The 12871-nt window shown below is 31.3% G+C and overlaps 2 protein-coding genes across 2 annotated transcripts; both read left to right on the top strand.

The window, feature by feature from the left end:
• Nucleotides 1-3402: 3402 nt before the first annotated feature.
• On the top strand, nucleotides 3403-9743 carry LOC122272912 (very low-density lipoprotein receptor; the record flags this gene model as incomplete). The annotated part of the gene is given in 2 exon segments (XM_043056949.2): nucleotides 3403-3609; nucleotides 9402-9743. Coding segments are annotated over 2 exon segments (400 nt in total), but the record flags the coding sequence as incomplete, so codon positions are not given.
• Nucleotides 9744-10052: 309 nt separating this feature from the next.
• Nucleotides 10053-10674, top strand: LOC139427307 (low-density lipoprotein receptor-like; the record flags this gene model as incomplete). Its single annotated transcript, XM_071188486.1, has 1 exon — nucleotides 10053-10674. A coding segment is annotated over exon 1 (622 nt), but the record flags the coding sequence as incomplete, so codon positions are not given.
• Nucleotides 10675-12871: the final 2197 nt, after the last annotated feature.

Genomic DNA, 12871 nt, shown 5'->3' with positions numbered 1-12871 from the left:
AAATCAGACGATTCTAAAATTGGCGCGGTTTCGGAATCTTCTTACAAAATTCAATTTTTAGTATTTCCTGCTTAACAAAATAAGACATTTGACGAAATATAGGAGAAATTGGTTTTCACAGTTTGTTTAAATAGTATGTTAGTCTTTTTGCCGCATTTTTTTTTCTTTATCAAAATGAGCTTGGAAATTACGTATTTTTCATTGCATTTTTTTAGAAAATCAGATGATTCTAAAATTGGCACGGTATCGGAATCTTCTTACAAATTTCTATTTTCAGTATTTCCTGCTTAATAAGACATTTTCTCCAAAACAAATTATACTACAATAATATTTTGGGAATCATGCTAAAGTTAAAAATTAAGCACAATAGTTAAGTATATTATCCGGAAAAAAATCTGCATGGTAACAAAAAGAAAGAGTAAAAGATATAATAATACAATTAGTTGGATAGTTCTGTGAATCACACGTGGTTATATAATTAAACATTTAATTTCACTACTAACAGCTTGGCTTATGCTGTTTATGTCATAGATGCAACATAATTTTATTTTCCGATCCTAGGATGCTTCATCCATTTTTACTTACTTTGCTACTAGGCTGCTTGCTCTTTCTCATTCGCAAACCTTTTTCTTTTTTTTTTACATACTTTATTATCTTATTTCAGTATTATGGGCTTTCAAAACAACGTTTCTCCAAACAATGAAATTTAGAATTGGGAATTATTTGCCGCAAATATTTAGAACTTTATTTTAANTGGAAGCTCCAAATCTGCTCGCTTCGCACGTGGACTCCCCAGTGTAACTTCGCTGTTATCTTAGTTTTTTCCTCATAAAAGTCTATACTTTACAGGGGGGAAAAAGATCGTCTCGTGTATAAATACATAAATATTATAATCAATTGTAAGAACATTTTCTTAATTTGCTAATCGTAACAAAATGAACGATTTGTTGCATTAGAAAAAAAAATCAATTGCAGTTGAAGAAAAAATAATAAATAAATAAAACTTGAAGCTTAAGATTATAGAATGCGTGACGCATTAAGAAGTAATAAATGAAATATAAATTCCCCGCTAACAGTCTATAAAGATATGACCTTATCTTGCATAACAGTTCTATTTGCAAATGATATTTTTGCAATCGAGACATTTATATTTTTTGAAATTTTGATAATCATGATCTAGCAACACGTGATCGCTTTTCATCGTTTCTTTTCCCTCTTTCATCCGTCTTGTTTTGTTACTTTTGACATTAAATAAAACGCGAGGTTACAAAATAATGATTTCTGATTTCGATAATTGAAAATGGCGCATTCAGCATATCAAATCTCTGTCATTGCATTTTAGTGGGAAGTAGATAGGTCAAGATAGTTTTTTTTTCTTTTGACTTCAAGTTCTGTCTTAACATAGTTTATATAAAAAAAATTTATTTCCAATGAGCTGCACAATAGATCTTGCCGATGAGCAGACCTAGTGCGTTCTCCAGAGGTGGTATCCACTCTTTCAGAACCACCACAATGGGTGAGAAACCGTTGGTCATGTTGATTTGAACGTCTAGTTTCTGCCACCCAAGATGGCAGCATCGAGACTCTATTTTGGATGCTAAAGTTTATACAAACATAACATAGCTGATAAGTCTCAATCGAATAATGTTTTTAAGTCTTATATATCGTGCGCAGCAAAGCAAAATGGTTGTTGCACCCGAAACAGCGGCCCTTACGATAACTAATAATTATCTAAACTTAGTTAGAAACTTTGGGAACGCTTTGAGCCACACTATTGTGCAAACTGGCTACAACTCTAATGCGAGGTTTGGTGAACCATATTGTTGTGCAAACTTAAACATCTTATGCATGATCGCAGGAAATTAAAATTTAACAGCGAAGCATGGTTCATTTTTACATATTATTAACAAATTGCAATGAATTTGCTCCGTATTATGGTTCCATTGACTTAGATTAAGATTTTGCGCTGAACCAATTTTCTGAGGGTACATTTACAAGGCTGCGTCTATTGTTTGCCATAGAGGTATTTCGGCTATTTTGTTTCATCTTTGATGGTATGAGTTTCTGAAGCATTCGATGTCGTGTTTGCAATAAATCTTTTTAATTTGGCGCTATAAATTATCGTGTCAGTTTATAATTGACCTAGTTAAAGTTTTTTTTCCTATTTAATGAAGGAAAAAAGAATTTAAAATGCGATAAGAACTTTCAGTATTTTAATTACGTCCGTTAATTAACTTCGGAAATGAGTATGCCCTTGTTTTAAAACGGATACTGCTTCCTATTTCGAATTTATCATTTATTTTTATTTTATCGCGCTTAGCGATATGAAAGGTCCAGAGATATTCGTATCTATATATTGAAGTAAAATATAAAGCAACAAAACAATGTTATGTCAAAACAAAAACAGTTTGGTGACCACAAACATATGAAAATCAGTGATTTTTGCTAAAAGTAGAATTATTTCTTATAGTAAGCTGTAATTATTTTTTTTATTTTGTACTTAAACCAACACAAAGCTAGCCGACTTTTCATTAGATTTAACGATACGTTCTGCATGTATGCTGAAATATTAAGGTTATTACTTATAATTTTTATTAAAAAATGCACACAAAAAATATTCAAAAGAGCCAAATTTATAGTAGTCATAGAAAATATGAAACACATTTAAATAAGAGTTTATTTAAATATGACACTTTTTAAAAATTAAAGTGCATATTCGGTGCATTTGCTTTAGCTGTTGACGTAAAAATTGCACCAATTAAAATTCAGCTGCACTTTCGAATTTGATTAGTATAATGTTGACACTAGTTTGGTTTATCACAATATAAAAACAATTTTTTAAAAAAGTACATTTTTTTAAGAAAAAAAACTGTTTCTTTCAGTTTTTAAANTTGAGCCCCCCCCCCCCCAGAAAGTGTGGGCCCTTGGTATTGGGCCTAGGCGATAATCAGCCCTGGTCCCATCAATTTGAAAGACATTGTACAGTTTGATATTAATGAATTTTTTTTTAAATATTTATCATGTGATTTAGTCTTCATAAACACTAGAAAGACTGAAACTTAGTATATACCTATATTGCCCAAAAGCAATCAAAATGACTGAATTGTGAAGGAACAATTAATGTGTGAAAAAAGAATTCAAATTACTTTTTAATATTTTTTTTAACATTATTTACAGTGATATAAAAATTTATTAGTAAATATGAATAATAAAAAAAATTACTTCGCTTCAAAAGAAATTTGCATTACTATTTGTACTTTTTTTGCAAATGAAATAGCAGATAAAATGACTTCCTTCGGCAATCTAGTGTAATAAACTCCCAATCACTCAACTTGCTGTAGAAAAAAATAGAATTTTGGTGAGATTAGACGTATAAGTAGTTAAACTTTTCTTTGTTTGTTAAGAGTCTTTTATCAAAACATTTTAATTGTTTTCCGGTTCCTGATATAATTCTTTGTGGACTTCCTCATTTAATGCTTGTTAAGGCAAATCATTATTTGCTATTTTTAAAATATTAACTCAATTGTAAGTTGTCCGATCAACTATATACAATGATTCCACACATAATAATTGCTTTGTTAATCTTCGTTGTAGTTTCATCAGCGCCAGGTAAGCTACTTTCACGTTTGATTTATATTTAAATATTAAAACATATGTTTTAAAAATGTTTTTGAAGTGGACTTGGGTGAAAATAAAATAATTTTTTGCTGTTTAAAAATGAATAGCGTATGCCCCATACAGGGACAGATCAAAACAAATTCAGGACCAATGCCCACCAAATTTTCCGGGCCGCTTACGAAATATTTTGAAATTAATTTTTTAAAGAGTAGTCCTAATAATAAAAAATAATCTATTCAACTGTATGATTCAAGAGAAACATTCTAAAAAATTTTGAAAGCAGACGATTGAAGATCATTTTTCTAAGATAAAGTTCTCGTATCTATATATTGAAGCAAAATATAAAACAACGAAACAATGTTATGTCAAAATAAAAATAGTTTAGTGACCACAAACAATTGAAAATCAGTGATTTTTTCTAAAAGTAGAATTATTTTTTATAGTAAGCTGCAATTATTCTTTTTATTTAGTACTTAAACCAACACAAAGCTATCCGACTTTTCATTAGATTTAACGATACGTTCTGCATGTATGCTAAGATATTAAGGTTATTACTTATAATTTTTATTAAAAAATGCACGCAAAAAATATTCTAAAGAGCAAAATTTGTAGTAGTCATAGAAAATATGAAACACATTTAAATAAGAGTTTATTTAAATATTACACTTTTAAAAAATTAAAGTGCATATTCAGTGCATTCACTTAAGCCGTTGACGTAAAAATTGCACCAATTCAAATTCAGCTGCACTTTCGAATTTGATTAGTATAATGTTGACACGAGTTTGGTTTATCACAATATAAAAAAATATTTTAAAAAAGTGCATTTTTTGAAAAAAAAACTGTTTCTTTCAGTTTTTAAAAAAATAGTCATATTGTGGACTTTTTACTAATTTTTGAGCCCCCCCCCCCGCCAGAAAGTGTGGGCCCTTGGTATTGGGCCTAGGCGATAATCAGGCCCTGGTCCCATCAATTTGAAAGACATGGAGGAGTTTTCGGTAGTGATAGACCTGAGATTCAATAAACCTTTATACTGCCATTTGTTTCGAGTTTATGTTATGATTAAATATTTTTGGGATTGTGATTGACTTATTAAATAAAATTAATATAGTTTATTACCCAAAAGCTAATTTGATTTTTAAAACTGTTTTCTTTGGGTGGTGGAATTTAAAACTTTTTCTACTAAAAAGAGGTGGCAGTAAATTTGGACGTTGAAAGAACGGCGCATAAGGTACAGGAGAAAGTAGCTCTCTATAATGTTGACCTCTTGATCTTACTCTAACCTTTATTGTTACTCGCATTAATGTAAAAGAAAACCCTTCTTTGTATTCCCTGAATTTATCTGTAGATGGTCGAACAAATCTTGGTTTCCTATTTTTATTTAAAATTTGATGTTAGTATACTTAACAAAGCCTTATAAAGGGCTAAATAATAGGAGAAAAGGCGATTTTTACTTAAATACTGTACCTCAGGCAAAGTAAATTCATAAATGCGATAAAAGTTTTTTTTTTTGAAATTCAAAAAATTAACTTCCTTATTTTTTAGTCATGTTTAATTATTACATGAAAATGATTCATTTTAGTTTTAGAACTTTTATGATTATTTTTCTTCACATTTTGATCGCGAAGCTCAACTCAATACTAAGGTGTTTCCATGCCATGAAACTGCCCGAAAGATTGCTTGAATATTGCTTGAATTCATTAGAAATTCTGACCAATGACATTATTGAATTAAAATTTTATATAGTGTAAAGACATACAAACATAAAAAATGTCTTAAAATATGTTTCTTCTTTTTTTCCTTGTCTTTTATGTAATAAAATTAACCAATTTGATCACGTTGCAATTTATTGGACACGTTGTCTCACACGGCTATTATGAAAGTGCACCCAACTTCTTTCTTTTTTTGTCTGTTAAAAATAGATTTATTACCCCTTTTTAGACTCTTAAGAAAAATGTGTTTTATATTTTTGCGTTCTTTACTTTTCTTTCTTTTTTCTTCTCTTTCTTTTTTTTTCTTTCTTCTTAGCATTTTAGAATGTTTAAAATTAAAAAATATTTATTTTTAATTTTAACATTCTGTTTTAAAATTTTTAGTTTCTTTTCCGCTTTATTTTCTTCTCTTCTTTCCTTTTTTCTTTTCTTTTCTTTCTTTTTAGTTTTTTTATAATAATTTTTTTCACATGTTTACTTTCTCTTTCTTTCTTTTCATTCTTTTTAGTTAATGTCTGTTTAAGCAACCGATTGCCGATAAAGCAAAAACTGTCAAAATTCTGATTGGCGAAAAAAAGGGCTATAAAGTTCGCTTGTATAATGTAGAAAACAAATGCAACTAGCATTCGCTTCGTGATCAGTTAGAAATTTAAGGACCCTCGCTAGAAATTTTGTCGAAATTACGATTGACGATAAATTCTATTTGGAGACAAAAATGGCGCTCTCAATTCCGCCTGCAAGTGAAAGAAAGAATGAAGCAAGCCTATTCAACTAGCACAGAACACCAGTTCAAATTTGAACTATTTTCGCTGTCTGGTCAAAATTGGTTGTCATGAAAATTTCATGATAAATTCTGCTTTTAACGGTCAGAAAATGTTGAAATTCATCGAGAACGCACCTCCAATACATGCTTTAGCAAGTCGGATTCCCAGGTTGCAAAGTAAGGTTTATTTCCACTAAGCAAAATCCTTTTTATGTAAACCTCATAAGGTTTGTAATGCGGTTAACATGTAAACTTTCTAACCTTGAAACGAGATCTGTGACAACCTGCTCTATTCTACGCACATTATCCTGATCCAAAACTTTGGAAAACAACCTTTTATATAAAAACCTTAAATCGAGGTTGTCTAAGGGTTTGCCAGCGTGAAAAAAATCCTTTAATAAAGCTAGTCTCAAGGTAAAAATAATTATAAATCTAGGTCATCATAATGTTTCTTTTCGCGAAATCTTGTATGCTCAGATAAAAATCCCCCGTGTCACGAATTTTTATTGCACAATGCCATTTGATCCTATCACTAGTGTGACGTCACCTAAAACTTCCTTCTGGACCTTAGTGACCTTTTCACCTAAGTGAAAATCCTTATTAAAAAAGCTTTAAAAAAATTTTTAATCCTTTTAGGATAAAAGGTTTGAAACTGCAGTATTTTTACTTTACTTAAAAAAGGTTTTTAGTTCAAAAATTTTCGTGACAATAAGATGAAATTTCGACAGGTTACATGCTTTCTGGGTACTGACATAACTTATCTAGTAAACGATTATGCCGACAGGCTCTCACTAAAGTTTCTGCAAATGAGCTAGAGTGCTGCTCTTAATGTTTTTGCAGTCACATTCATTATGTCAGTTTGGGCGATGGACAAAAAATGGAAACGAAAATCAAATATTTTTAGATTTGGTGCGACGGACCCTTGACGCAGATGGAATACTGGTGACCCTCATTTATATATATAAAAAAATTCAGAATCTCATATGACAAGTAAAAATATATTTTTATATTTTTTACTTAAAAAACAGTCAATCCATTACTAAAAAAAAATCCATCAGATTATCGGAATTATATTCGTCCTAAAATATAAAAACAGAAATGAGTAGTATTCATTTTTTTCATTCATTTTCAAACATTTATCAATAATTGACTTTTTAAAACTAAAGAAATTTCTATGTTGAATAACTATTTCTTTCAGAGTCAAGTCATAGCAAATAAGTAAGAATTTGAAAAATCATTGGAAGTGAGCTGTGTTTGGAAGATTCTCAGAAAAATACACCGGCGTTTCATTCTGTATTTCATAACTATGTATTATAAAATTGCTAAATATAATATTTTTCACTTATTCTGACGTCCCGCAGTGGACTGATCGTTAAGACGCGGTTCCCAGCAGGCATCACTGGTTACGGTCAGTGTGCGGGTGGGTGACCACTTGGATCAGTCTACGTAGGGACCGAGGGTGTGCGGCATTGGTCCTTGCTAAACTGTTCTACGTTAAATTCCTCGACTTCGCGTGCAGGTCGTCGGGCTACCGAAGCAGAGGAGCCATGCCCTCTGCAGAGGATCAAAATTGTGATGGTATGTCTTCGGATCATCCTCAGGGGTGTTTCCCAGACCGTCGCCAATAGCCCATCGTGGAGCTCTAGTGCGACGTAAATTAACTTCAACAACAACAACACTTATTTTGACCTAAATTAGTACAAAGTAACGAAAAATATTTTTTATGAAAATTCTGCTTTAAAGTGTTACAGAAAGGAATCTGAGAAACATAAAAAATCCTCTCTGAGGTAAGTTTAGTTCCCTTCTTTTTTTAGTATATAAAAATACTACAGAAATCATTAGATACAATATATGCTGCATTAAATTTCCTATAAACGATAAAAACGGATAAATTGATCAAAATTAAGGAAGAGTTGAAAACGGATAAAATAACGTCAAAATGTCATTTTTTTAAAGTAATTTTTTTTACATGTAAAATAACCAGATATTAGTAAAAAATATTTCCAGCATGAAATGAACTTAGTACAATTTCAAACAAAAACGATATGAAAATATTTTAATTGTTTTGATCTAAATTAACAAAAAATAGTGAAAAATATATTTTTTTTATTAAAATTCTGCGTCAAAGGGTTACGGAAGGGAATCTGAGAAACATTAAAAATCCAACTTGAGACGAGTTTGGCAGTGCGCGTATTCCCTTTTTAAAGTTAGTTAAGTTCCCTTATTTTTTAGTATATAAAAATACTGTGGAGGTTTCAGACAATATTAACCTTCATCTAAGAAAAGGTACCCTGTTACAGATTCGAGTTAACATGATTTATATACTAATGAATTAGAATTGTATTTTTGTGGTGGTAGATACATTACAGTACTCCCCCACCAGAATTATATATGTAATGGAATTCAATGAACAGGCACCGCTAGTTGATTCATTGCTGTTTTGTGAGAAGCCGGTAGAGCCGTATTAAGATCACCGTACTTTTTGCTGATCGTGAGATCTGTATTAAGTTCACGGTTGCCATTAGCAGTCAAGTGTATGCAGGCCGACGTTGTGTGACTGAGTGACAACAACCCGAGCAGTTGGATAATGTGACAGACACAAGTCAATTTTCAATGTGGACCACCCATCGAAGCTGGCATGTTCAGATCGAAGTGGGCATTACTGTCAATAATGGCGTGTTCAGATCGAATGGGAATATTTGATAAGGTAGGCGAGTTCACATCAGATCCGAAAGTTACTTACGTGGAGGTAGTGTAGATAACAACAATGTTAAACTTCATCTATGAGAATTAGGTAGCCCATCATAGAATCGAGTTAACATTTCTTACAAACTAATGAATTGGAATTGTATATTTGTAGTGGTAGATACACTACAATACGGCAGAAATCATTGGATACAAAAAAGAACGTTTATACAAAATATACTACATTAAATTTCCTATAAACAATAAAAACGAGAAAATTGATCAATAATTAAGGAAGAGTTGAAAACTGGAAAAATAACGTCAAAATGTCATTTTTTAAAGTTATTTTTTTATATGTAAAAAAACTAGATATTAGTAAAAATGTCTCTTGCACGAAATGAACTTAGTACAATTTCATGAAAGGGGAAAAAAGAAAGCGAACTATAAGAAGAGGAGCAAGCTAACGGATTTATTTCCATCGAAAATAAATGATAAATAATAAAAAGTAAGAATTTTATTTTTGAAAAATCAAACGTTTTGATTCCTGTACCTGTTATTAGCCTCAGTAACTGAAATCTATATTTATTTTAAAGAATTTATTTATTTTTATTTTTTTTTTGTTACAGATTGTTCTTTGTTCGAATTTCAATGCGACGATGGAAATTGTATCAGTGATAAGCATGTTTGCGACGGAGAGGAAGATTGCGAAGATAACAGTGACGAACGCGATTGTCATTCCAGAGTTTGTCACTCAGAATACCACTTTCGATGTAGAAGCGGGCAATGCATCTATAAAGCCATCGTATGTGATGGAATATATGACTGTGCAGATGACAGTGACGAAAGCGATTGCCTTGCATGTGACTTAGAAACAGACTTTCGATGTAGAAGCGGGCAATGCATCCCGAAATCACAAGCATGCGACGGAAATTATGACTGTAGAGATAAGAGTGACGAATCAAATTGCGGTAAATAAAACTTTATCTGCATTTTAAAATATTTGAAAGTTCCGAATCTGTTTATTACTTCGCTCCCGAAAATCCCAGACCCAGATAGCACAATAAGGTTTATTTTCACTCACCAAAACCCTTTTAATGTAAAGCTGAAAAGGTTTGTTATGTGATTTACTGGTAAGCCTTCTAAACTTAAAACGAGATCTGAGACCATCTGCTATATCTTATCACTTGACATTTTACAACGTTTGAATGACTTTCAAAACTTAGTTCCAAAAAGTTCCACGAGGTAACTATCTAAACTATTTTTTGTTGTCTTCTTTGATGTTTCTTCTTTCGAAAAAACCTGCCCCATTTTGCCCCTATTGCAATGGTGAACTAAATATACAGAACGTTTTCGCGTTTTTTTGTAATATCACTTCGGAAATATATTTTGCTTCTCATTTTTANTTGTATGACTGTGCAGATGGCAGTGACGAAAGCGATTGCCGTGCATGTGACTTAGAAACCGACTTTCGATGTAGAAGCGGGCAATGCATCTCTAAATTAAATGTATGTGATGGATTGTATGACTGTGCAGATGGCAGTGACGAAAGCGATTGCCGTGCATGTGACTTAGAAACCGACTTTCGATGTAGAAGCGGGCAATGCATCTCTAAATTAAATGTATGTGATGGATTGTATGACTGTGCAGATGGCAGTGACGAAAGCGATTGCCGTGCATGTGACTTAGAAACCGACTTTCGATGTAGAAGCGGGCAATGCATCTCTAAATTAAATGTATGTGATGGATTGTATGACTGTGCAGATGGCAGTGACGAAAGCGATTGCCGTACATGTGACTTAGAAACCGATTTTCGATGTAGAAGCGGGAAATGCATCCCGAAATCACAAGTATGTAATGGAAGAACTAACTGTAGAGATAAGAGTGACGAATCAAATTGCGGTAAATAAAACTTTATCTGTAGTTTAAAATATTTGACAGTTCCGAATCTGTTCATTACTTCGCTCCCGAACATTCCAGATAGCAAAATAAGGTTTATTTTCACTCACCAAAACCCTTTTAATGTAAACCTAAGAAGGTTTGTTAGGTGGTTTACTAGTAAGCCTTGTATTCTTAAGACGAGATCAGAGACCATCTGGTCTGTTCCACGCACATTACCCTAATCCGAAACCTTGTAAAAACATTGTTCGATATAAAAACCTTAAAGCTAGGTTGACCTAATGTTTTCTAGNTAAGCCTTGTATTCTTAAGACGAGATCAGAGACCATCTGGTCTGTTCCACGCACATTACCCTAATCCGAAACCTTGTAAAACATTCTTCGATATAAAAACCTTAAAGCTAGGTTGACCTAATGTTTTCTAGCTTGAAAACATCCTTTAATAAAACTAGTCTTAAGGTGAAAATAATATTAAATCTAGGTCATTACAAAGTTTCGTTTTGCAAAGTCTTTTATGCTCAGCTGGAATCCACCCTGCCATGAAATTTTAATGGACAATGCAATTTCATCCTTTCGCTAGTGTGATGTCAGCTAAAGTGTTATGATGGACCTAAGATTTAAAAAAAACTTTAAAAAATATTATTCTTAATCCTGAAGGGCTTGAAACTGCAATATTTTTTGTTTTATTGAAAAAAGGTTTTTAATACAATCATTTTCGTGACATTTAGATGAAAATTCCACCACAAGATTGCCGTAAGGTTACTTGTCCTCTGGGTACTGACATTATTTATCTAGTAAAGGATTATGTCGACAGGCTCTCGCTAAAGTTTCTGCAAATGAGCTAGAGTGCTGCTCTTACTGCTTTTGCAGTCACATTTATATGTCAGTTTGGACGATGAATAAGAAATAGAAACGAAAATCAGATAGTTATAAGTGGCTTTTAGATTTGCGAGAGCAGACCCTTGACACAGATCAAATACCGGAAACCCTCATTTATACGTATATATTTTTTTTTCATACGCTCTAATTAATTTTCAAAATTAAATTTTCGACTAAAATATGTGTAGGCAGTTTTAATATAGCCCAAATTAAGTATTCATAATCATTCCAAACATTGAAATTTACTTTTTGTACAGACAAATAGTAAAGTCAATGTAGGAAAAAATATGTTAAAATTTTTTTTAATGTAACTTTTAAATTTATATTTCAGAAATATATATATAAGAATTTCACCTTACTGTTACATTTTTATCAGACTTAAAGGCTTGAAATTATAGTACAAATTTTCAATTTGTTGGATTAGTTAGTACTCTTGACAAACTTATACCTTATATCTTATCATTTGACATTTTACAATGTTTGAATAACTTTCAAAACTTAGTTCGTTCCAAAAAGTTTCACAAGGTTATTAGCTAAACTTTTTTTTGTTGTCTTCTTTGATGTTTCTTCTTTCGAAAAAACCAGCCCCATTTTGCTCATACTGCAAAGGTGAACAAAATATACAGAAAAACAAAAATTATGTTTTTTTTTTCATGTTTTCGCGTTATTTTGTAATATTACTTCGGAAATATAATTTGCTTTTCATTTTTAATATAAAATTACGAAAGTTATAATATTTTCATTGCTATATTTAATTATTTAAACTTGCTATATTATTTATTTTCATTTTTGCTCGCCATATTTCAGTCGCCATTTTATTTTTGTTGGTATTTTTAGTGTATTTCAAAATTTCAACTGTGAATTCAATTTACCTGCACAAAAAAGCCCCAAATTTTGAAACAAATTTCATTGAATTGCTAATTTTGGCCACGAAATCTTGGATGCTGGCCTACTGTTCTGATGTTAGTTTAGATCCCTTCTTTTTTTAGTATATAAAAATACTACAGAAATCATTTGATACAAAAGAGAAAGTTTATTCGAAATATGATTTATGAAATTTCATATAAACAATATGAAAGGATAAATTTATCAATAATTAAGGAAGAATTGAAAACGAGTAAATTAAGGATCAGAATGTCATTTTTTAAAGCAATTTTTTTTTAAAATAGCTCGATATTAGTAAAAAATATTTCCTGCATGAAATGAAGTTAGTACAGTTTCATACAAAAAAATGATATGAAAACCTTTTTTTTCTTCTCAAGGGAGTAAGATCGAAAGTTTATAGTTTAAATGATCCTATTTATGTGGCAAGACAATCCCTT

Source organism: Parasteatoda tepidariorum, unplaced genomic scaffold (assembly GCF_043381705.1).
Source record: "Parasteatoda tepidariorum isolate YZ-2023 unplaced genomic scaffold, CAS_Ptep_4.0 HiC_scaffold_1296, whole genome shotgun sequence".
Classification (NCBI taxonomy): Eukaryota; Metazoa; Arthropoda; class Arachnida; order Araneae; family Theridiidae; genus Parasteatoda; species Parasteatoda tepidariorum.
This window is presented reverse-complemented; position numbering and strand designations above follow the sequence as displayed.